At 38.9% G+C, this 27,147-nt stretch overlaps 1 protein-coding gene across 1 annotated transcript in view; it reads right to left on the minus strand.

Annotated features, from left to right (window-relative positions):
• The window catches only part of KIF2A (kinesin heavy chain member 2A), a 90,128-nt gene extending 80,103 nt beyond the window's left edge, over positions 1-10,025 (minus strand). The window contains exon 1 of the mRNA XM_012664507.1: positions 9,887-10,025. Within this exon, the coding sequence (XP_012519961.1) occupies positions 9,887-9,950 (64 nt within the window). The 5' untranslated portion in view covers positions 9,951-10,025. The remainder of the gene's footprint in view (positions 1-9,886) is intronic.
• Positions 10,026-27,147: the final 17,122 nt, after the last annotated feature.

Here is a 27,147-nt window from a genome sequence, read left to right on the forward strand (position 1 = left end):
TTCATGACATGAAATACAATAATTAGATTTTCACATGGATCTTACGGCAGAACTTTGTTCTATTGTTCTATTGTTCAATCCTTGTTTAAATTCAACAGCTCATCTCCAGGTTTCCAGATACACTACTTGGACATTTGTCATGGAATTTCCATGGGCTGAAGTAAAATAATTGGACTAAGGTTGCCATGTATATCTGAATCCACTATAACTCATTTAAAAATTTTTCTTGTTAGCACACCCTAAATCTCTCACACTGGCCAACAGACAAGTGACAAAAATGAACAGCAAAAATTTCATCTTAATTGCACACCTATGGTTGATTCTCATTCTTAAAATATTATAAATTCTTGTCATTAGTTGGTCCCTTATTTAAAGGGTAGCTTTGACTTTTAACACCTAAAGTTTGCATACTCCCCTCCTCACCTATTTTAGGTTCTCAGTAGAAAGTACAGAGATTTCCCATATACCTCCTTTCCCCACATACATACAACCTCTTCACTATCAACATCTTGCATCAGGTATACTTGTTATAATAGATGAACCTACACTGACACATCATCATCATCCAAAGTCCCTAGTTACATTAGGGTTCACTCTTGTATCTTCTATAGGTTTTGGCAAATGAATTATGAGCATGTATCCACCATTTTAGTATCACACAGAATAATTTCACTGCCCTAAAAATTCTCCATGCTCTGCCTATTCATCCCTCGAGTACCTCTTTTTAAGACCTAAACTGCAAATAACAGTTAAGAGATTCTAAACACTGAAATGGCATTAAGAATCTTGAGGATGAAAAAGGGAAGGCAAATGCCAGGACAGAAAAAAATAGTCCAAAAATAAGAGCAAAGAAAAAGTAAAAAAAAAAGAGCAGCTGCATTTCAAGAATTGAAACATTTTATCCCTTAAAGAGCTGATGCCAAATTCTTAATGTACTTTATTTTTCCTTCCTATTCTGTTCCAGGAATTTCAAGAGGGTCTTGGCTAATACACTGTAGCTCAGTCTTAGGTTATAACTAACTGCTTTGCCTTCTTACATAAATTCTTTGCTGCATGTGAACATTTACTGGAAGTGATCTATACCTTAAATTCACTTACTTTTAGGATATTAGTGGCAAAAGCTCTAAGCAACCTGAGTTGGATGCTCTTTGATATTATATTGTACACAGGTTCTACAGTCCTCGTATTCATGAATACGATTAGCTTGATTAAACAGAACTGAAGAGATTTTGTAACCTGCGCTTAGACTTGCCAAATGTTAAGTCTATTCCTTTCAACTCACATATCCTTTATTCTGCACAAGTGATACATTGCTATACAACATCAATTCTTTTTGTAGGGTGTATTGTGCATCTCATCTGTTCCTTAATTATTGCTCACCTTCCTAGACTGATGCAATCTTATCCACCTTAGCTCTCATTTTCAGTACTATTCTCTCTCTAATCTATCACTAATCATTCGTTTTTATTACTGCTCTTAGGAGATTAAGTCCTATCATAGTTTCCAAGTGTCCTAGAAACTAATTCCAATATCCTTACCTAACCTCTGTTTCCAAGTCTTTAATAGAGGGGCCCAGATTACCCCTCCTTCTTTTCCTTCCTCATCTATCACCCTTCCTCTGCCATTTTTAAATGCTCTTTACCTGACGGCCCTGTTTCCAGCTCAGGGACTTCTTGCATGTTGTCGCACATGCCTGGAATGCCTCCTTCCCTCCAGGGCAATCTAATGGTCATCTTCCTCCCACTATTTAAACTTCACACTTCATGAAGTCTTGTCAGATCACTGTTAGGAAATGCTACTTTTACTAGAATAATGAATCACAACCCTGGCTGTACGCTAGAATCACCAGTGTGTGAGGTGTCTTAAAATAAAATGTTGAAGCCAGGGCTCCACACCAGACAGAATCTCTAGGTAAAGGACTCAGATACAGGTAGTGGTAGGTAGTTTTTGTTTGTATGGTTTTTCCAAAGCCCTACAGGTGATTCTAATGAGCAGCTAGGGTCATGAACCATTACATATTGAGCATCTCTAATCTAAAAATCCCAAACTCCCAAATCTGAAACTTTGAGTGCCAACATGATGCCACAAGTTGAAAATTCCACACCTGACCTCACATGATGGGTCACGGTCAAAACACAGGCATACAATAAACAAATTATTTACTCTGCCATTGTCTGTTGTTGCAGTTGTTTAACAGCTATTACAGGTATTCTGGTGAGGCTACTATGCTGGCTTACTTACCCTTACATTATTGTTTCACTGTATTAATGATATGTCATATTTTTTACTATTAAATATTATATATGGATAAGTGTAAGAAAATGACTGCATATTGGTAGCACATGAATTCAGAGTTAGTAACGATGGTGATGCCAAACAACCACAGACTGTCCACATGGGTGGCTGAGATAGCAACACCACTGAACTGTTTCTGATGGCCCAATGTACACCATCTTTGTTTCAAGCACAAAATTATTTAAAAATTGTATAAAATTTTCTTCAGGCTATGTTACAAAATGACACATATATGAATTTCATGTTTAGACTTGGGTCCCATCCCCAAGATATCTTATTATGTATATGCAAGTATCTCAAAATAAAAAACACTATGAAATCTGAAACACTTCTGGTCCCAAGAATTTCAGATAAGGGATACTCAATCTGTACAAACCCTACTAATCTAGAAACAAAACTCCCACAACTACATTTATCCAATATGGACTCTAAATATTCACATATCCCACACCCCTAAAATATACTTAACCACATAGCCTTGACCAACACATATAAATACATGAAATGGCCCTTTGTAAGGCATAAACACTTTACAGAATAGTTTATACGCTCTGAGTATTGGGATCTGTAAAATGGGGAAGATACTGTCTACTTTATAGGGCTGTCATGAAAATCAAACAAAATACTGTATATTATATATTCAGCAAAGCATATAGCAAAGCACAGAGAGTACAAATGTTAAATCCCTTTAGGTATCAAGAGTAATACCTGGACTGACTTTTTAACAAAGAAACAGAATTCAAGCATCAGGGTGGAAGATACAAGCTACATGGGCGAGGCTGAGTGGAGAGCTGCTTGCCAGAAGTTATGATCGAAAGAGTCATTCTTAGCACCGTGGAGACACCCAGAAAATTTTACCATAAATATGTCCCCTCCTGATCCTGTCTTTCCTGTAGGTGAAAACTGGTTAAAATTAATGCCCAAACCAATAAAAACCTGGAGAAAAAGTCTTCAAAAGTAAATAAAAGATAGCCCAGGGAGGCACCTGATTCTTCTAGTCCCTGGCCCATAACGTGTGTGGAGGTTATTCCTAAATTACACAAAACTACAGTAGCTGGCTCTACTTCTGTTTTCATGTTTTGCTTATTTGGTCTGTTTACAAGCACCCCGACCCCAGGATATCTAGAAAGAAACCTGCTGACAAGGGCGGGTCTGCCAAAAACTTAAAACTGAATAAATCTTATGCCTTTTAATAAATCGTATGCCTTGTAATATCAAAATAGTGTTTAAAAGTTATAACGCAAATGGGTACTAGAGGATAGAAAACAGGCCAATAATGACAACGCCAATTTCATACAACTGAGAGGGGCTATAGGACTGATAGCGCTGTATTAAGAATAATTCTGAGGCTGAATATGGGTTTATTAGGACAGCATGGTATAAGGTAGGGGATAATGAATATTGGTCCTGGTGAAAGGAAGTGAGAGGGATAGCACGACGTGTATTTTCCATCCAGAAGAACCATAACTTCAAGAGTCTAACTAAAAGGCCTAATCCTAAAAAGGAAAATGGTAATGATATACACACAAAATGGCATATTTCTATCAGTACTAATCACACTATAGATGAATCATTTATTTATGAGGCCAGGAAGTATTTTTGCTTTATTCTTTTTTTGTATCTCCAACACCTATCAGAATGCTTAACATATAGTAGGCTGTCAATATTAAGTATATTAATGAAATCTGCAATAAGAAAACAGAGAAATAGAAGATCACATTATTTTGATATATCATAATCATTTAAGGTCTATACTCCAAAATACTCCACACCCTAATAACCATTTGAACTGCAAGCTTTACTGTAGAGGGTAATGAGAAAAACAGGTAGTACCAAAGATGACAAAGCCCTAGTCAAGGGCTAGATTTAGATGCATGACTTTTAAAAGGGACATTTCAGCCCTCATATTACTTTTGGGAGATAGTCTGATATGGTAAAGTTCTAATGTCTATTTTCACTTAGGTACTATATATAATACTATTAATATTACTTTAGCTAAAAAAGCTGGAAGGCAATCTAATCTATATTTGCTTCAGTACTGAATCGGAAGAGTGAAAATTAGTTATATCTAGGGCTTAAAAATTGTATCTATTCTTAAGCTAAGAATCATAATCTCAAAACAAACACACACCTTAAAAAATTATTAATATTTTAGGTTACAGAACCAAAATGTTAAAATCAAAGTGGGTGGCTGAATCCAAGAATTAAACTTTGCAAAAGATTCGTGTAATATGAATGACAAGTATACTTATCACTAGAAAGAACAGGTCTGGATGATCTCTCAAGGAATCCTGTTTTGGATTTGCCACACTCACACCCCTTTCCCGATTTAAGCAGACAACAGATTTAACTGGCTCTTTGCTATAATCTCTAGCATTTTTTTATTATGACATATAAAATAAATGGACACATACCCTTTCGGCAGATTTCAAAAATTCTTGTCAACAGAATTAAGTGGCTAGGCAATGAACATAGATTCGTGGCTTTCTGCGGTACTTTCGGAAGCAACAAGTTTAAAGCCTTGGATTGCTGAATCTTGATCTTTACTGTTAAAACATCAGAATTCAATTTGATCTCACGAATTTGGCAAATTTGACCTACATTATCAGTTGTAGGTTTTCTGAGCCTCTTTGGTAGTCCATGGAAAGAATTTTAGTATGGGGCATATATGTCTCAAAAAAAAAAAAAAACAAAAAACTAAAGTATACAAAGCATACAACTTCATACCATCACCAGCAAACACTTGCCAGCCCTTAGAGGTAGGAGTGAAGGTATTAGGCTTGGCCCAGGCTATGCCCCTTATTACTCGTGTGATCTTGGCAAAAAATCCAACCTCTGATTCTTTACCTGTAAAATGATAAATATGCCATCTCCTACCCTGCTTACCTCACAGGGTTCCTGTGAGGATCCAATTAGATAATTATGTTTGGAAGCACTTGGAAAACTATGAAGGCCTAACAGATACATATATGAAACCATTATTGTCCTAGTCAACATGCAAAAGGGAATTATTAATCTGCAAATTCCCTCATTCCACCCCATCCCCATAATCAGTCACATAATTGTACCTAAAGAACAATTATATTGGTATATGGTTCATTTTTATTACCTAAAGTTATGCAGTCTATTCTTCAGAAGCCTATTTAATGGCATGTAAAAATGAATTAGCAGAAGAATAAATGTGGCAAAACATGTAAAGAGTTAGGTCATTAAAAATCCTTTCTAAAGGTTACCTGCCCTAAACTCCAAAAATTCCTGATCGATCCTTTAAAATATTCTCTTTCCTCTTGATTTCAGATGCTTAATTAAGGCACTCTTTTCACCAGTGTTTTTAAGAAACAAGAATATTTTCCTCCCACTTTAGGTTTTGTGAACTTGTAGTAACTATACCATATTACTTTTTACCAGGGATCCTTCCAATCATGCTCTGTAACACTGCTCTCTAGTGCCTTTTCCATAAGGGAGAAACAATTTCCTATATCTTGATCAGGCTGTAGAAAGCTATATATGGTTCCAAAATAACAGAATTCTTCCTTTACTGTCATAGTTCTTGACAGACAGTCTGGTTTCTATGCTGAGCAAGACAGGTTGCTGGCTGCCACTGACAAGCTGTATGAATCTAGATAAGTCACTTGTGGTGACTTGGGACTCAGTTTCCACATTTATAAAAATGACAACTAATGGAAATATTCTAAAATTCTCTTCAGACCACATATATCAATACTGTGACTAAGAGACCCCAAAAAACAATCCTACCTTAGCTGCAGCTTCCAAATATTCAACATTTCTCATCTCTCCCCCAGTCCCCAAAAGGAAGTCACAGCTACAGTAGAACTGATAATAGTACAGCTTGAAAAAAAAAAAAAAAAAACTACCAATAAAAAAACTAGCTACAGAATAGTAAGACTGTGGTTTTTTAGAGTCACTAAGTTCTAAAAAGGAATGGAATCAGAAAGACACTAGGAAGACACATACAAGAAAATATACATGACTGTCCATTTCCATAAACCAGTCCAATTTCATACGAGGTTATCTCCTGCAGCAGAGAACAATCTCAGGAGTCCAAGCCTAACCCCAGCCACTTATAACGTTAGAATACTGGAAAAGTCAGATGAGCTTTAGCAGATCACTCAGTTTCAATCAACTCTGTAGATCCTGAACTAAGAGGCCAGTGGGAAATAGAAGGCCAGCCAAACAGAATGACTACAGATGGAAGCATTTCACATCCTGGTAAGATTTCATCTAAAATGTCTGAAAACCAAAATTCCAATAATGTGTGATTCACTCAAAAACAATATGCAAGGAACTTTGCTAGGCACCTGGGGGGGGGGTGATACACAGATGAATTCAGGGAACTTAAGAGTCTATCAGTATTTTATCCTGTAACACATTAGCTCTGGTTGAAGTGGGTGCAAGTAGCCTGACATCCATCCATTGCATTCTCCACACCACCCCTTCCCCAGTGCAGTTTAAAAACATAACATTTAAGAGTTATGTACCCAAACATCAATACATTGATACTTAAATATGCTGTCTCATAAATGATACAGAGTGACTTAGGAATTCAGAGGCCGACTGGCCATCTGGTTTTGGTAATCAGTGAAGACTTATCAGGATTAGTCTTTTAGCAGGGTCTTGAAAGATTAGGAATAAGCCCATTTTAGTTTACTTGCTTGCCCTTGGAATACCTGCATTAATATATGAGCATCACTGACAGAAAAAGCATGGCTTGAAATAGAGACAAGGATCACAATTAGCATATACAGAAAAACATCAAGTCACCAGTTAATAACAGTCTGTAGCAGCCCTTTTTCACTCATGTCATTTCTACTGTCTCAGGCATTACATTACTGTTCATCCAACTACAAAGTTTATTTTTGTTATAATAATCACTAGTGTTTTTATTCAATACAGATCTCCTATATAAGTGGCAGGAAGCAAATAAGCTTCTTCAAAGTGAAAATGGGAAAGCTTGAGGGAGGTCTCCCAGATATCAATTTCTACTGTGAAACACCACCATCCAATGCAAATGATCATTCCTTAAAGTTCTTTACTTATCTTTTGCCTTCCACAACTTCCATTATGTATCTGAGGCAAATAACACCACATTGTAATGATTTCCATAATTTCTATGGGCAAACTGCTTTTGAAACATGGTTTTAGGTTACTAGCACTTATGTAAGAACACAAAGCTCTTATATGTCTGGGAATTTCTGGTATAGGCTAAAGGTGAAGGTTGAAAGAGCTCCGTATCCTAGAAAACTGAAAAGAACCAAAATTCGTTCAATATGTTTAAGTAAAAGATGTTAGCTCAGTAAAAATTAAAATGTGCAAACCTCTGGAATTTCATATACTATTTTTTCTGATACGATTTCACAGTTAATACCTATAATCACAGTTAAAGGCTTATAATAATGTAAAGAACTTACAGGTCTTATTGCACCCCAAATTGTTTAAAAATAAATTTCATTGTGTATATTTGAGGTTTACAACATGATGTAGCAGGCTATATACAGATAGTAAAATGGTTACTATAGTATAGCAGATTAACACAGCTATCATTTCATATAATTACTTTTTTCATTGCAAGAGCTGTTAAAATCTACTTATTTAACAAAAATCCCAAATACAATTTTATTAACTTTAATCCTCATGTATCTCCAAACCTGTTCATCCTATATATCTGCTATTTTGTCCTTTGATCTACATCTATTCCATTCCACACACTTGAGGTAACCATTGTTTCATTCTCTATTTCTGTGTATTTGAGGTCCTTTTAAAAAATATCCCGCATATAAGTGAAATCATACAATATTTTTCTTTCTGAGTCTGACTTATTTTATTTAGCATAATGTCCTCTAGGTCTATCCATATTGTGATAAATGTCAGGATCTCCTTTTTTATGGCTGAATAACACTGCATAGTCCATGTTTTCTTTAGCTGTTTGAGCCTTAATGGACATTTAGGTTGTTTCCATATCTTGGCTATTGTGAATAATGCTGCAATGAACATGGGATTGCAGATATCTTTACAAGACAGTGATTTTCTCTCCTTGGGGTATATACCTGGAAGAGGGGTTGCTATGCACTCAAAATTTTTAATATGCAAATCCTACTTTTGTTGGAATACAGTGAACCTACATTCACCTAATCAAGAAACGACATTAACAGCCCCCCTTCAAGAAAGTAATTTGAAGAGAAAATATAAAAGAAACTCCAACCCAAGAAGATATCTCTTTTCCACTAGTGTTACTGGTAACTTCCAAAGCTCTAAGTGGTATAATTTATCTTTTCACATACAGGATAATGCTTCCAGTTGTTACCACAAATTACCTCAAATACAATCAAGAAAAAAAATCATTAGCTATATAGGGTCTTCCAGTATATCATCATATAGATAACATGAAAGTCAATCTAGCCTCACATAATTTGGTCAAACTTGGTAGAATCCAAGAGAGCATGGATGTGATAGAAATGTTACTACTGACAACGCCAAAAGATAACAAAAAAACCATAAATAAAAGAAATGGGTAAACAGTGATGGAATCAAGAACACTGCACAACTCTATATACACATCTCTAGTTCTTTCACTATTAGGATTGAAAGAAAATAATTTTACTTATCTCCCTGCATGCATTTTCTCCCTTACAATGTATTTTCAAGCCAGGCTGGCCTATCTCCCTCCACACCCCAAGCTAGTGACATAAAACATTTTCCCCAAGAGGAACCTACAGAAAGATATATAAGCCTAAGGCTCTTTTAAAAAAAAAATGAAGCATGTGTCTTCACCTCGCCTTACACTTTTCTCAGTTACCTCTCCCGAGGGTGTGAAAATATCAACATCCGGTCGCCCACCCCCACTCTCAGTAGTGCTTCGCATTGACTATGCTCATCCTCTCTCCTGCCCCTTACAGCCTCAGCACCTTGGAGAAGCTTATCGAATATTTCTTCCCATTGCTCCTCCACCCTTATTCATGGCTGAGCGAGACATTCTCTACATCCTCCCAAAGAAGGAACTGGCAAAAAAGAAAGAAGCATGCTAGAGGACGAAAGCCGAAGAGGCCTGACAACCAGACAGCAGTTTAGAGCAACGGGATTGGCCCTTTTCCCCACCTCGGCCTCTGACCGGTAGTCAATTCTCTCAATATTGAAATCACCGGTCTTCACACTCCCTCTTCCCTATCCCCGTTAGAGATGAGGCTGGTAAAATAAAAACGAAGCGCGAGGCAGGGTCATCCCTAACGAAGCCCGCTACCTCCAGGGCTGGGGTCCCCGGGGAGGATGGAGATCGCGGGAGGAGCTAGGGGCCCCCGCCCCGGAACCGTCCACCGCGCCCGCCCGAAGCCCCCAGAGACGCGGCCCGCGACACCCGGATCCCTTCCCCACCCGGCCTCTTCCGCGGCCTGGCCCCCGGCGCTGCAGTGGCGCCCGGGTGGACCCCACGCCGGCCACACTCGCACACACACCACACACAAAAGCGCCGCGGACGCCGCCTTCCCGCCCCCACAGCCCGGCGAAGCAATCAATGAGGCGGCCGGCGCCCGCGTCCCCTCGGTGCACATCCGAACGCGGGGCCGGCGGCGCGGCTCACCATCGCTCCGCTTGATCTCCACGTAAATCCCAATCTGGATCTTGCCGAAGTTGGCCGTTGCCATCACCTCATCTGGAGCAGCGGCAGCGGGCCGAGGGAGGGGGACGGGAGGACGGAAAAGGCGGGGAGGGGGCGGGGTAGGTGTGGGAGGGGGAGCGGTTGCCCGCGGCCGCGCCGGCCCGGGAGACAGCGTGAACGCGAGCGGGGCCGCGAGGAGCAGCGGCGGGGAAGCAGGCGGAGGCCCCGGGCCTGCAGGCCGGCAGGAGGAGGCGCACGCCGGGGCGTCGGGGTGAAGCGAGGGCCGGGGCTGTGAGGCGGCGCGGGGGAGAGTGGGAGGGCCCGAGCCGCCAGCCCGGGAGCCGACGCTGGGGAGGCGGGGCGCCGCGCGCCTGCGCAGAGCGCGCCGCCGCCGTCTCTTCCTCCTCCTCGGCTGGCCTCAGCCCGCTGCCTCGCCGCGCCCCGCCCTGCTCGGCGGCGGGGTGGGCGGCGGCCGCGGCTTGGCCCGCTGGGGCGGCGGAGTGCGCGGGGCCCGGCCCCCAACGAGTCGGCGTCGCGTTTGATTTCAGCGCGCTGCCTGGAAGACGCGGGAAGCGCCGCGCCGTTGTCGCCTTGTCTTCTGGCTTCTTTGAATTGGCGCTGTTGCTGCAGGGGGTCAGGGCCAACTAGTTCCAGGGCTTTCCGAGTGGAATACGGGTCTGAAGGATGTGAATTTAGGGACCCTCCATTGGCAGTACAGGTTCGGTGTTTTCATCTGAAGATGTCACCCCAGTTTCCACTTGGAGGTGACTGGCCCAAGTAGCCCTGCCAAAGCACACCTGGTTCAGGTTTCCCATCCAGTTACGGAGGAACGGAAGAAACACCTTTGAGGAGTCACTCACCCCAAGTCGGAATAAAAATCCACTTCTTTATAGCTTTGTCTCATAGCTCGCCCCCCCCCAAAAAGGAGCTCTGCGGTGGAGCAGCCTTAATTGTTCAGTTTATGAGTTATCAGATGCTGGTGTCCTGCTTATGCTGTGGGGTTCAAGACTTACTTGGCTTGGCATCTAAAGCCAATAGTTATGACTCAAGGACAGAGGGCAGACCCAAAAGGTTGACTAAGGAATGTGCCTTTTCTGCAGTCACTTGACTAGTCTGACCACATCAGCAGTGTGGAGAGAAAGACGCTCCATCCTGGAGAGTAGGAAGGCCATGTGGACAGGAACCATGGAAACTCTTTACAGCACTATGGGAAGATCTCCAAACGTGTGACTTGCTTGTAATATTGAGACTTGATATAGAGGAAACAATTTTCGCACCCTGTTTTCCCTAGTCATTGTTAATCTCCCCATAATAATAACTATAAACATACTGTTTTAAACTTCAAAAATTGGAAACTGGATATATGTGTGTGTAAGTGCATATGTGCATATATCTTCATGCCTAGAGTTTTAAACCTAATATAATCAAGTCAAGTAGATCCTAAAAAAATTAAAAGACTGGCTCCATCTGTAACTTGAACATATTGAAGGTATACTTGTCAAAAGAACAGATCTCTGGAATCCATTCTGAAGTAGGCATAATTTTTATGAAAAAAGCACTGAATAGACAATGTAGAAAATAACTTCTTTTACATTCCAGAAATGACATCACACTTGAGAACCTGTTTCAAAATGAGATTTGACCAAATCAGAGTTCAGTTTTCATTTTTTCTACAATCTTAAGAGTTTTATCTGAACTCTGAGCTCCTGTCTAGAATTCATTTTCTGACGTCTTTGTGGCTGAGGTATAAAGCATTTATTCATTTGCTTGCAAATCCTTTAAAGAATGCAAAGAAATCAAGCTATACAGCTATTAAATTTAAAATTGCTTCATAAAATACTATGTTTTATCATGGTTGCTAACACTTACTTTGCACCCTGTGGGTTATATAATTAAGAAGTCTTAACCTTTAATCCGTATACAAAGGTATCTTAAAAACATGTACATCATCTTGCTCCATAAAAATATGTGAGACATGACACTTAACAAACACAAAATATTTTTTTTATAAGCCATACCCAATAGGCTTATGTTTTTTGGTACACCCCAAGCATTTACCAAGACTTGCATTATGGGTTTTGTATGCAAGTAAGCTTGTGAAGAGCAACCATAAATACATGCAATGTGGCTGTTTCCATCAACAACCAGGATCAAAGACTCTAACTCTGGCTCAGGCATTAGCAAGATGCATAACCTTAACTAGAACTACTGCTATTAACCTCCTGAACTAATAACTTTTAATAACTAAATAAGATACGTAACCCTACTAAGCACTATTGTTCTAGTTAGGGTTATCTAGTAGGCACTCACACATTGGTTCAATGAGTTAACTTCTAAAACTGCTCAGTATCTCAGTTATCTCTTTGATCAACCTAGAATAATAACTTCCATAGTTTCAATCTCAGAAAGTTTCTATGAGGATAAATGAAATAAAATGTGACAGTGCTTTGATATTTGTAACTATAATACAAGTTAGGAAAGCAAAGTAACACCAGCCTATAAAAAATAACCCAGTACTCTACTATAATCCTCAAATCATTAATTAGAATTTTATGTCCAATGATATAAAATTAAACACACATTATCAATTTGGCTATGGCCCTCACCACCTCACATTAAAAGGATGACAACAGCTTTATAGGTCTGTCTGTATTCTTTTACCCACTCTAGTCCATTCATTCTACCCTTAACTGACAGAAAAATCTTGCTCAAGGATTATTTCCATCAGGTCACACCCTATTAAGATTGGTTGCTGTTGACCTAGCATTTCTGAATTGCTAAACCTTTTCAAAAAATCATAGTTATTGTAATCCAACGAAGCCAATTTCCTTATTATACCTAGATTAAAAAAAAAAAATTTGTCTGGGCCTGGCCAGGTGACTCATGCCTGTAATCCTAGCACTTTGGGAGATCGAAGTGGGAGGATTGCTTGACACCAGGAGTTTTAAGACCAGCCTGGGTAAGAGTAAGACCCCATATCTACAAAAAGTAGAAAAATTAGCCAGGTGTGGTGGCATGCACATGTAGTCCCAGCTACTTAGGAGGCTGAGGCAGGAGGATTGCTTGAGCCCAGGAGTTTGAGGTTGCAATGAGCTATGATTATGCCACTGCACCCTAGCCTGGGTGACCGAGTTAGACCCTGTCTCGGAAAAAAAAAAAAAATTTCTTGGCTTTGGTTTTGTTAGTACATAAACTTTTAAGGGATCACTCCAGGGAAAAAATTGTTAAGTTAGTGAGTGAGGTTTGAAGCAAAAGATTGCACTCACTTTAACCAGTTACCTGCTCCTTTGTGGAAGAACAGAGATACAGTTTAGTTCCACTTCTAGCCCAGATTATATTACATACTTGTCTGTACCTTGTAACTTGAAGCTCTTCCATTCCATTTTTGCATCTATTCTGAATTACTGCCACAGAGTTTGTGGATCTGGAATCAAGTGGAGAAAATCAAGTGGGTAGGGTTGATAGAGACTTTCTTTGTCTTTATTGTCATCTTTCTGCCTGGACTTTTTTGGTGAATCAGTGATTCCCATTAATTTACTCAGATCGTAGTTCTAATTAAACTTGTATAATCTCATTGTAATTTATTTTAGTCCTTAAACAAATGCATTAAAAACATTTAGGGGGCCGGGCGTGGTGGCTCACGCCTGTAATCCTAGCACTCTGGGAGGCCGAGGCGGGCGGATTGTTTGAGCTCAGGAGTTCGAAACCAGCCTGAGCAAGAGCGAGACCCCGTCTCTACTAAAAATAGAAAGAAATTAATCGGACAGCTAAAAATATATAGAAAAAATTAGCCGGGCACGTTGGCGCATGCCTGTAGTCCCAGCTACTCGGGAGGCTGAGGCAGAAGGATTGCTTGAGCCCAGGAGTTTGAGGTTGCTGTGAGCTAGGCTGATGCCATGGCACTCTCGCCCGGGATACAGAGTGAGACTCTGTCTCAAAAAAAAAAAAAAAACATTTAGGAGATACCAATCCCAATTTTATCCTCTTTGTAAAATATCCTCTCTTCTCCATTGGATTCCTCTCCACTGCCTACAAACATGTTCAGGCTCCCTTCTCTAGGGGAAAAAAAAAATCTCTTGATTTCTTGATCCTCCTTTTCCTATTTAAATTCCATTATTTCTTTTTTTTTTTCTACTTTTCCTCCCCTACCAAATTCTCAAATGAGTGCTGTAAATACCCACCGCCTGATTCCCCATTATTTATTCATTTCCTAACCCTTAAATCTGGATTCAATCCTCCACTGAATTGTACTTTTAAAAGTCAGCAATCACCTTTTAATTACCACATGCAGTGGGCACCCTACCATCTTTACGTGTGTTGAATTTTTTGCAGAGTGGCCTACCTAGTCTCTCCCCAATGATACCTTACCCATTCATGAGTTCGTTTTCACTGTTTTTGCACATCTTCTCCCAGCAACTGGAATGGTTTGCCCTTCTCTTTTCCTCTCTGCCTATTTAAAGCCTTCTTAGCTGGCAAGGTGAAGCTGAGGTCTCCATTCTTTATGGAACTTTCTCTACCCAATTCAGTCTATAATGACTGTCCTATCTGGGTGATTCTTGCTCAGCCATGATCATCAAAATCACCTAAGAAAGTTTTTACAACAAATACAGAGGCACAAACTCTACCCTAGGCCTACTAGTTTAAAGTCTTTTAGGGTAGGGCTTAGGATAATCTATTAAAAAAAAAACTCATCAGAAAATTCTGAGGTATACATACAATTGGTTGAGAACTATTAATTTTCCCTCAGTTATCATAATTTAATATTTTCTTTACATTTGCCACTTAGGGACTGAGTAATTAAATAAACATTGATTATTTTTCTACTCTAGTTTTTTTATTATGATTTTTTTTACTTATACTTCTTGATAGTGCATTGCATTGTATGGTAAGCCTTTGATAGAGACCTAATGTACGAACTCTTGTAAGGCCAATGTTGGACTTAGATCTGTATAAAAATATCAAATAATATGATGTCATATTTAATTATTGTCTCCTAGGAGATGTTCCAAGCCTATTATTTATTAATGTAATGTTTGCTTTAAGTTTAATTTATGTTACTAATTTCTCTGAAGTACAGGAAGTACAGTGATTTCCCCTTATACCAGATTTTCAGTAATTTGATGAGTATGAACTCAGAAGTAACAGGAAGTTGCTTTTTCACTATTTGTAGTAAATATATCCAAACTAAAAACAATTTATATATCCTTACACTAGTTCTTATTAGTTCAGGAACTTAGTAAAGTGTGTTGTAGAGTTGTCATAGAACACCAGTAATATGATACAAAATGATTGATGATATGCTACACATACTCATTTGTTAAAATTTTTTTATTTTTAGAGGCAGGGTCTTGCTCTGTTGCCCAGCTGGAGTTGGATGGAGTGCAGTGGAATGATGGTAGACATATCACTGCAGCCTCGAAGTCCTGGACTCAAGCAATTCTCCCACCTCAGCTTCCCAACCTCATTATTTTTAAAAACTATGACCAGTGTTAGTTTTCTGCTGAATGTATTCAGTTCCAAGTCAAGCCTCACTAGAGAGAATGAGTTTCAGTGATTTATTTCTTGTTGTTAAAGGACAGCACTTGATTTTTTTTGTTGTGAATTTGAGCCACTTTATAGAAAACAAAGTTTCCAATAAATATTAAACCCCAAAATACATTGTATTATCCTAATCTTTGAAAATACACGTACTTAACTTTTTGTGGCTGTTTGAATTCCTTGTTTAAATTGAAAATATATATTATTTTCAATGGAGCATAGGTAGCACAGAGTCAATACATTTTATAACAGTGTAAATATATTAAAAACATTGTAGATTTGGTTGACTTCATTTGTGTGTGTGTTCTGTAATATTTTATTTTCAAAAACCTAAAACATGCAAATGGTTAATTCCTATTGAATCTGGGTTTTGCACACATGATTGTTGTCATTTTTATCATGTTTATTTTTATTTTTCTGATGTCTTCTTTGAAACACTTCAGTGCAAATTAAAATACAAAAATAGAAAACCTTTTAAAACAAATGCATATATTAATGAGTTATAAAGCAACGCCCCTGTAACTACCACCCATGCCAAGAAATTGAACTTTGCCAGCCAGGCCAGAAGCCCCTCCAATTGTCCCAACCCCATTGTAATGTTTTCCCTCCTTTAAAATGATCAATTTACCTAACTTTTGTAATAATAACTTCTTTGCATTTCTTTCTAATTTTGTCTCTTGAATAAACATCTCTAAGCATTTAAGTTTAGTCTGGTCCATTTTTTAAAAAATCCACTTCAATCTATAGATTTCCCCTCTATCCATTTTTCCTTATAATTTTTTCTTCTGTTGAAGAACCTACAATATTTGACTTCTAGAGTTCTCTTTTCTCTCTTTTTTCTTTTAAAATAATTAATTGACAAATAAAGATTGTATACATTCAAGGGATACAATCTAATGACTTGATATATATATATGTTGTTTATGTATGTCAAGTTAATTAATACATCCATCACCACCCACTCTGTATATTGGATCCCCAGAACTTGTTCATTTCAAAACTGAAATGAACCCTTTGATCATCTCCTCATTTCTTAACTTCATTTCTTATGTCAGTGTGTTTTATAATCCACACACATAATTTTTAATAGCTGTATAATATTCCATGCATTTCTAAGTCATTTTTTGCTTACACATTCACCATATTCTTAGGTTGTCTTCAATTTTTTACTGAAATAAAATCCCCATTATGAACATCTTTGCAAAACTTTTTTTCATGTGGACACATTCCACTAGGTGAAACTACCAGGTCGAAGGCTATGAAAGTGATCCCTTAGAAATACAAAAGAGATAATATCATTTCCTTCTTAAAACCAGCCACTGCCTTCTTAGAATCAAATCTAAATTCTTTGCAGAATTTTACATGATGTAGCTCTGGCTTCCCCTCCATCCTCATCTGGCAGTGGTCTTCTGCTCACTCTCTGCCAAGCTCTTCCCCAGATCAAGATTGCTGCTCTTGCTCAACTTTTCATATGACCGATTCATCTTTCAGATCTCAGTCAAAAATCACTCCTGAAAAAAGCCTTCCCTTAGCCCTCACCTCACCGCACTTTACTCCCCATCTCATCACCCTTTTGCCCCAACCTGCCTTGCTCGCTTATTTCCATTTTGATTGTCTCCTCCTCTACTATAAGCTCCTTGAGGGTAGGAACCTTGTCTAATATTCTTCGCTATATCTTTGGCACATAGAACAGTACCTGGAACACTGATGCTCAGCAAATATTTGTTGACTGAATGAAGGAAAAGTTTGATAATTTGTTATATATTGCCAGATTTATAGCTTTAGATTTGATAGTCTTTTCTACCCCTGAATGAACTAAATTGGTAATGTTATTTCTTCACTTATATGACTCAATCAATATTTAATGTTTCAGTGTTTAAATCTCAAAAATCTCTAGTAGATATAGATTATTACATATATAATAAACGTTAATAAGAATTTTAAAAACACAAAAGACTATAAAGAAAAATGAAAGGGAAAGCTCTCCTTACTCTCCAAGTCCTGTTCCCTGGAAGTAGCCACTGTTAAGTATCATATTAATCCAGTAATTCTCAAACCTCTTGGGCACAAGAGTAATGTGGGTTGATTGTTATGCAGATTCTTGGGTCCTGTCACCAGAGATTATGATTCAATAGACCTCGTTTGAAGTCCAGGAATATGTATTTTTAACATTCACTCCAGGTGATTTTGATACAAATGGTCAGGTGATGAGAAAAATATTTTTTTTAATTTCATTAAATATATATATAATTTTACTTGTATAACTTATATTTTAAAGAAATCATGCTGTACATACCTTTCTGAAGCTTTCTTTAAAAATATATTTTGGACCTCTTTTCATGCCAGCTTTGGGTTGTTTCCATTTCATCTTCTGTTCTTATCAACAATGTTGAATATATACATTTTGTACAGACGTGTAAATTTTTTTTAGAATAACTTCCTACAAGTGGAATTGCTGAGCCAAAAGATAAGCACATTTACAATTTTGGTGAATCTGAGGGTTTTTTTTTTAATGTGGTTTTGATGTTATTTTGATGTTTTCGATGTTACACCTCAATTATGTTTCACACAGCATTTGAACTAAGCATAGTATAGCATCATCATTTTTTATCTTTATTATTATTTTTAATAACTTTATTATTTATTTATTTATTTGAGCTGAGGTCTCACTCTGTCGCCCAGGCCAGAGTGCAGTAGTGTGATCATATAGCTCACTGCAGCCTTGAACTCCTGGGCTTAAGGGATCCTCTCGCCTCAGCCTCCTGAGTAGCTGGGACTACAGGCACAAGGCACCAAGCCTGGCCATTTTTTATTATTAATCCACGCCTTGCTATACCCTTTCTCATTCCTGTGGCTTTCTGGATGTCTAACTAAATTTCTCATTTTTTGTTATTGTTTTTGTTGCTGAGACAGGGTCTTGCTCTGTTGCCCAGGCTAGAGTGTAGTGGCATCATTATAACTCACTGCAATCTCATACTCCCAGGCGCAAGCGATCCTCCTGCCTCAGCCTCTTGAGTGCTGGGACTATGGGCATGCACCACCATTTTCATCAAATTCTTGGCTTTAACGTAAAGCCTTGTTTTGACTTCAAGCTTATACGCAAACCTTGCTTCAGGACTTGCTCCAAAGCCTTGCTCCAAATTCACAACCCAATTTTCTGTAATTTCCCAGGGCTAGCTGTTTCTGTGCCTGCCTTGTACAGTACTCATCGACTCTGTGAATCCACGCCCTAGCCCAGGTCCCCATAATCCAATTCTGCCCACATCTTTGTTGCCTACTCTAACACATGTGGAACAAACAACATATAATTAAATGCTAATTGTGCGGTACAAGCTCTAAGTAGACAATAGAAGAAAGTCAATGAGAACTAGAGCAGTCAGAAAAGACTTCCTGTTGTTAAATTCTTTTAATGCTTTTTATGTTCTGTTTATGAGATGTGAAGAAGTTCAATTTAAAAAGGGAGTAGGGGTCAAGAACTCAGCAAGATGGAAGCCAAAAAGCAAGACCCTGTCTCAAAAAAACAAAAACAACAACAACAACAAAAGAATTTGGTTAGAGACCCAGAAATCCACAGGAATAAGAGAGTGTATGGTAGGCGTGACTTCAGCTAGGCCCTGAAAGATGACTGGGATCTAAATAGGTAGACAGCAGAAAAGAAAGCAAACAAGGCAAGAAAAGCCAGAAACAGGACATTTTTACATGACTACTTTGATGTGGTCATTTTGATGTAAGCTGGGATAGCCCAGTTAAAATGTAAAAATCACCATTTCTTTTTAAATTAAAGTCATGTGCAACTAGACATTCATGACTTGCATTTCTTCCCTAATATGGAAAGTTCACTCCAAATATGGTGAACTTCCATTTTCTACTTTAATAGCTTTAGCACCATCTCTAAGCTAAAGCTTAGTTACTTTTATATTGCTTGGACTTTAAGTTAGTACGAATTGTCATAATCAAGATTTTTTTCTCCCAAGTGGGCCGATTTACAGAAGGAAGATTGAAGAGACGTATCTGATGAGAAATATACAGATTGAAAGTAACTGGAAAAATATTTAGGTAGGATATAATTATGGCAGGACTTGAAAGCCCTTGCAGAGAGGCCCCTTGATAGGGGCATCAGTAGCTTTGAGAACAGGGATGCCATGAAGTTACAGATCAGCAGTATGATATGATGGAAGGAGCACAGACTTTGAAGTGTGACTGACCTGGTTTCCAGTACCAGTTTTACTGCTTCTTATGTGTGTGTCCTTGGGCCAGTTACTGACTTTTCTGAGTCTCAATTTCCTCATCTGTAAAATGGGGATAATACCTATGTCATAGAGTTTTTGTAATAATTAAATAAAATGATATAAGAGCTCTAAAGCACTTGGCACAAAGTAGGCCCTTGATAAATAGTTGCTATAATTATTTAAGCCATATTAGTACAGAAGCATCATATTTTGCCAAAGAGATTGGAAGGAGGAGAGTTTTGCAACAGGACAGTCAGCAAGGAGACTCATGAGAAATCCAGCCATGAAATTACTCAAGTTTGAATTAGTGGGATGGCAGGGAATAACAGTAAGGACCAACAGACTTGAGAGATATTAAGCATGGAAACTGATTGCATATGAAACATAGAGGATAAAGGAGAGTGATCTCTGCAGTGGTCTGATTCTTAAAAATTCAGAGGATTTTCATTTTTAGATTTTGGTATTTTTTTGATATGCAATTACACAAAGTAGAAAGTAGTCTGTATTGGCATCACTATAAAATGTAGTTTGAGAAGCAGGAACCCAGCAAAATGGAAGAGTGGATAAATAACTGATATCAGAGAAAGTTATTAAACATACAATTTCAGATGACAAGATTTTGCTGGAATCTATTGCTCTGGTTTAATAACATCAAGTGGTAGTAACATGAGAATTTTACAACCACATTTAATACTTGTAAGAAGAAATTATCTACCAGTAACAAAGTTAAATAAAATATATTTTTGCCTAACACCTCTTTCAGAGTTCAAATTCATAGAAAACAAAGCAAAAACCAAATTATCTGAAGCTGTATTTCACTTTTATTTTATCCTGATAGAAAGCCCAAGTCAGCACTTTGGATTTAGCATGATAGTGAACATTTGTTGTTGCCTTCTCCATAATCCCTTCTCTCTTCCTAGCAGTACCTTGAATTTCTCAATCATATGGTTTGAGCAGAACTGACCTTTCCTCCAAGGGTAGGCCCTGATTAGCCTATCAGTGAACCCAGTGATTGGTTCATAGGTGGAAACATGCCCCACTCCAGGCGAGTAAGGTACAAAGACTCTTCATTCTCAAGTTGGTTTGAGTTGAGGAAGCAAACTCTCTCTTTTCTGCTAGAGAATGGACCTGGAAGGAAGCAGTCTCAAAGTTGTTGGCAACCATCTGTGACCATGAGAAGAGGGCCTGGTGAAGATGGAGTCCACACTGGAGAAGCAGAGGCAAAAAAACTGGCTAATTGTCCTAATTCTTGAGCTTCTGGGCTGAATGAAAGCTTATCTAAAGTCAGAGCCATCTTTACATTTTTCTGCAATATAATCCTTAAATTCAGCTCAATATTTCAGCTAGTTTAAGCTGGATTTTCTGCTACTTGCAACTCCAAAATCTCAACTAATGCAAGTGCCAAGACATTTGTGGGTAACAGTATCATCCTGAGCTATGAAGGACATTGTCATTGCCATGTATCATGCACAATAAATGGATCTCAGGTTAGGGGTTGAATACGTCTGTGCTTTGGCAATTTATGGCACAAGATGAAGTCACTGAAGTGAAAATTTCCATAGCAGTATAGAATTTTTAGTAGAATATTAAGATTGTTTTATTAGTATATATAAGTCAGCTTCTAGCAATATTTTCTGAAATCTCCTGTCAAGTTTCATTCTACTATTAGGTGAGTACTAGAAGAGATGGTGCTAAAGCTATAAAGCAGCTTGAGTGAGTGATTTCACTTTATTTTCTAACCTCTTAATGAGAAGTATTTGTGCTACATTTAAAGATGTAAAAAAATGTGAATTAATTTTCCATTTTGAAATCAACTCACTGAGTTTTTTATAATATCCCAACTACAATCTGAAGACATAAGGCGCTATTCAAGTATTTTAGAACTATGTTTTTTGTTGTCTATAAAAAATAATTGGTTTGAGTTATATTCAATCATAATATCATGTCTTGGATTAGAATGATATAATGACATTTACATAACCTTTACTAACTCTTAAGACAAATGGTGAAAAAAAGAATTTTCTGGGGAGAGGAAAGCCCCCTGAGGACTCAGAGCTACGAAAATAAATTCTCAGGCCATCTCCATGGGTGCTCCGTTGATCTAGTTCATGTTTTTCTTGGAATGCTGACTTCAAAGGAAACTTCCTGAAACCTCAGAAATACTGACCTCTTTCAGAAGCCGGTAATATGAAGCAAAACAAAGTTTCCAACAACTCAGTTGCAATGAATGGTACTTGAGAAAAGACAGTTCCTGTTAGAAGTAACTGTACCCTATAACGTAAGCCAGGAAGCTGTCCTGGATCACCACACTTGAGAGTTTCAGGTTTGCTTTTTCTAAATTTCCAATTTTACAGAAAATCACTCTTTTCAATGGACATCTCATTAGAACAGAAATCACAGGCCTCATCTATGAAATAAGGCATCTTAATACTAGAGGTGTGTGTATGTGTGTGTATGAAACTGTTAACGAATCTAGATTAGAAAAGTGATTTAGAGTACTCCATAAAAATATATGACCAAGCTTTTGTTATTGGATAATACAGAATATATAATAGTGAATGTGCTGTCAAAAAATTCTTTCCAAACGGTTTTTGGAATTGAGGACCCCGGTAAGTGAATATCTTTGAAATTCTCAGAGAGTTATTCATCTCTTCATTAATTCAAGAAATACTTACTGAATGCGAATGCCTGCTCTGTGCTGGTCATCACTGTAGAAGTGTGGGATGTATCAGTGCACAAAACAGAGATTTCTGTCCTCGTAGGCCTTACATACTCCTGGGGGAGAAAGCAAGCAAATCAAAGCATAATAAATAAGTGACTATGTTATAGACCATATTAGAGAGGGTTAGGTTTATGGAAAAAAGAAAAAAGAACAGGACGAAGAAGATCTAGAATGTTGGTGGGGCAGCTAGTCTACAGCATTCAATAGGGCAGGCAGGGTAAGGCTCATTGAGAACGGGAGTTTCGAACAAAGACCAGAAAGACATGAAGGAGTTGAGCTCCCTGCCTATCTGGGCACAGGGCATTGTAGCCTGAGGGAGCAGCCGCACAAAGGCCTGTCTGGCTAGTTTTAGGACCAGCAGGGGCAGGCAGAGGGAAGAGTCAAGCAGTGATGCAGTCCTAATGATAGCCATAGCCACCCACGGGAGGCTGGAGCTGTAAAGGCCTCTCAGAACTGTCTCGAGTTAGGCCAAAATGGCCTGGACTTTATACTCTCGCATTGATCTGTCATTAGATATGGGCCACACCAGAATGTGTGTGACCTTGAGCAAGATGGCTCTCTGCAGCTAACGGGGAAGAGAGCTGGGGGATGTCTACTGACATCATTCCCAGCAGCCTTCATTGAAGGGAGAACTGGAGGGGTATATCTCAGTGTCAATCCCTGTGGCCTTCCCATTTCCATGTTTACCTGTGGTCTCAGCTGGCTACTCTAACTCCAGCATCCACATTCCAATCAGCTGGAGGAAGGGAAAGAAAAAAAAAAGGAACTATCCTGGTAGTTTTATGCACTACTTTTGCTCACAGTCTATTGCCAGAATCTAATCACATTGCCATACCTAACTTCAAGGAAAGCTAGCTCATATAGCCTCTGTTCTTGGTGGCCTGGCACAGCGAACAAACAAAAAGGATACTGAAGTACAGCTAGCAGTCTATGCTATTATTATACTCCCCATATGTGTAGGGAAGAAAATCCACAAGAAAGAGTAAATGAAATGCAGTCCTATTACCTCATTCAGGATGTTGTGCTTTGGGGCAATGGGACATTAAAAAGCAGCAAAGAAACAATACTTTCCTGAAAGGATCACAGAAAAGGAGACTTTGGGGAAGAAGGTGACAGCAATTGTACAGATGGAGGTCGAGACTGCGAAGTTGGAGACTAATGTGATCAGATGTGTATCCATAGGCTGGTGGGGCTTGGGATCCATCAGGTGGTATTTATGTAGCATAAATCACTGTAGAACGGCTTTCCACTCCAACTCCTCTATTGGCTCAACTCTTCTGATCTGTTAGTCTTTTTTACTGGCTATTCTTCCCCTTCCTGACCCTTTAATGTTGGTATACTCCTGGGTCCTGTCCTTAGTCCTCTTCTGTTCTCACAAGGCATTCCTTCCCTTTTTTGGGTCATGTAAATCTTTGAAAATATGATGACCTTCAAACCCAGAAAAATGCCTAGCTGAACATCACCTATTTATTGAACAGAACGAACTTGACAGGGTATAAACATTGCAGATTTTATTTTTCTCCCATCTCTGTCCTCAGCTGTGCTATCTGTATCAGCTTGCCCTTGCTTGGTAGGTCCTTCATGATGTGTCAAGCTCTAACCCTTTTAGTTATCAAAAAAGCCATTAGAGTTCAATTATGACTCTAACCATGTCTCCACTTTTCCACCATCTGAGCCTTGACTCAGGGTCTGAGCACTTTCAGAGTCAGTGCTTTCACTTTTCCTCCCCTCCCTTTCTGGTTCACTGGGCCAAAGGTCACTAGAAGGGAAGGCAGTGATTGTCTTATGTATCTGGCCTCCCTTTGGCTCTGTCTGGTCCTGTCCTTTGTGGCTGGACTCTGCCAAGCGGATGGCCTCTGTCTTAGAGTGAGATTTTCTCTGGTACTTCTCAGAGTCACCTTGGCCCTCTCTGGTGCTAAGGACTTCCTTCAGCCTCCACCCCCAACACCCTCTCTGGAAGGATATCACCTCTTCTAGAGAGTGGCTGCCTAGACAGCCTTACAGCTTCTGCTTTGTCTCCTGTCCTCCAGACTACTTCAATATTCTAGTTTTTTCACACAGTTGCCCACACTCACAAGATTTGCATCTATAGGTAGGCAGATCTCAAAGGAGGAAGAAAAAAATTGGGTTAAGCCATACATACCTCAATTCTTTCCTCCAAATTCACTTATCAGGTGCCTCTCTGTTCTGTGGAAAATAGTGAATGAGGAGGAAAAAGGAGAATGGGAGTGTTACTCTAATGGAGGTCCCAAAGCATGGAAACATCAGGTGTAGAGAAAAAAATGTTCCTGACTAACATTCTGTGTGTAACTATTGATATCTACTATACATCTCCACTTCAATGTCATACAGGCATACTGAACTTAAAAGCTAGCATACTGGGCTTGTCATTTTAAAAATATGTTCCAACCCAAGAACCTGCATTTCTGTTTGTATTTTGTATTTTATCACCTACCTAATTACTTAAGGAAAAATTTGTGGAATCACCTTGGATCCTTTTTGATCTCCCAACATCTCAATCACCAGGATATTTTATTAACACCTCCTAAATTTTACTTTCCTCCATAATCTTGTTGCTATTTCTACTGCCTTGAGGCTGCCACTACATCTCATTTGTATTATTACAGCAACTGCTGAATAAATCTCTCTATATCCAGGTTTACCTTCCTCAAATCCATTTTTATGTATTGCATCTAGAATAATCTTTTGAAAATTCAGATCTCATCAAGTGACACTCCTGCTTAAAACCCTCAGGGGCTACCTATTGTACTATGATGTTTGTCAAAGTATGGTCCTTAGATCACCTTTGACCAGAATCATTTGAGTGACATATTAAAAATACAAATCTCTAGGTCCTATCACAGATTTCATGAATCAGAATCTCTGGGGATGAGACCCTGAAGTCTGTATTTTTAACTTGTATTCTCAGAAAGGAATTTTCATACACAAAAATTTTTTGTGAATGCTTAATTATAAGATAAAAGTCTAAACTCCTTTTTGGGTATACAAGGCCCTTCAGTATTTGGCTTCTATGACCTGTTTAATTTTTCATCCTACCAATTTGTATTCTAGGAAAAACATGTTCCAAATGAATCATTTCATACTTCTTTGTCTCTGAATGTGCTGGTTCCTTAGTGTGGCATTTTTCTCCCCAACTCTCTCTTCCATCTGATGAAAACTTATTTATTCTTCAAATCCTTATTGGAATTTCATGTATATGAAAAGACAGATGGAAACCCATGTTCTTTCTTATTGTCTCTGGCCTTTGTAATGAAGGTATTCTGTAGAAACAAGGGCTCTTTAGCACGAAGATGAACACACATACCTGGACCAAGAATTGGAGGAGCTGAAGAAAGATCCAGGGGAATGCAGAGTAATTGCAAGCCCTGCTGCTGCTTCACACCAACAAAGTGAGTTAGCAGATCAGCAACAATGTAGGTGTGAACTACAAAATGGCTACTGCTTCCCTACTGCCCTCCAAATTTCTCAAGAATCTTCCTTGTGACCTACTCTAACTAGAAGCATACGCGAAAGTGAATTCTAGGAAACGTTATTCCACATGGCCAAGTTGACACATTACAAGGCTATCACACACTGGATAATCTAATTTAGGGTGGTCCAAGCTCATTGGTGAGATGATATTTTCACAGTAACTGAAGTGAGGGATTGGGCCAAGAGAAAAAATGAGCAATAACCAGGATGTACAAAGGCCTTGAGGCAATAAAATCAGGATGGAGGACTTTGGAGAAGGATCAAATACCTACCCCAAAGAAAGGGCAAGATCCAGCAGAGTCTCAGGAATAGTTGGAACCAAGGACAACACTACTATCATGGCTTTCTCTCTGCCCTTCTGTTTCTCTTTGTGTCAACTTCATTCTCCTGCACTTTAGACTGGCTTTCTCCATCTGGTAGAAACATGGTTACTGAAAGCATTTGCTTTACATCTTATAAGTTCAGCCATCAGAGAGAAACTATCTTTATGTTCTCTGTGATAGTCCATCAAAAAATTTGGGGGAAATTACTCATCACCCTAACTTGGGTTAGTTGCCCATTCTTGGACAGATTATGTAGTGCCAAAGGATCTGATATAGTATTAATTATCTATTCCTGCATAACAAATTCCCTCCAAAACTTAGCAGCTTTAAACAATAAACATTTATTATATCACATAGTTTTTGTGCAAAATGAATTTAGGAACAGCTTCTCTGGATGGTTCTGTCTTGGCGGGGGTGAGGGTCTCATATGAAGTTGCAGCCCCAATGTCAGCTGGAGTTGCAGTAATATGAAGGCTTAAGTAGACTGGAGGATCCATTTCCAAGGGGATTCACTCACAAGCCTGGTAAGTTAATGATGGTTGTTGGCAGGAGGCCTCAGTTCCATGACATGTGGACATTTCCATAAGGATGCTTGAGTGTTCTCATGACATGGCATGGCTTCCCCCAGAGTGAGTGACTCAAAGGAGCAAAGTAGAAACAATATTTTCTGTGACCTAGATATGGAAGTCATAGTTCATTTTTCCTTAATGCATAGGGCAGCCCCATTTAGTGTGGGAGGGACTACACAAGTGTGTGAATAACAGAAGGGTGAGAATCTTAGAGGGTTATTTCGGGTGCTAGATACCAAGGCACTGTAATTTACACAGCTTGCAGTAGTTTCATAGGCCTTATGGGCAGTGTGGACGTGGAATATAAGATCATGTGAGAACATTCATTATTCTTGGGTGAAGAAAAGAGGCAAACTATAAGAATAGAGAA

This window comes from Propithecus coquereli, unplaced genomic scaffold, assembly GCF_000956105.1.
Source record: "Propithecus coquereli isolate 6110/MARCELLA unplaced genomic scaffold, Pcoq_1.0 Scaffold9, whole genome shotgun sequence".
Taxonomy (NCBI): domain Eukaryota; kingdom Metazoa; phylum Chordata; class Mammalia; order Primates; family Indriidae; genus Propithecus; species Propithecus coquereli.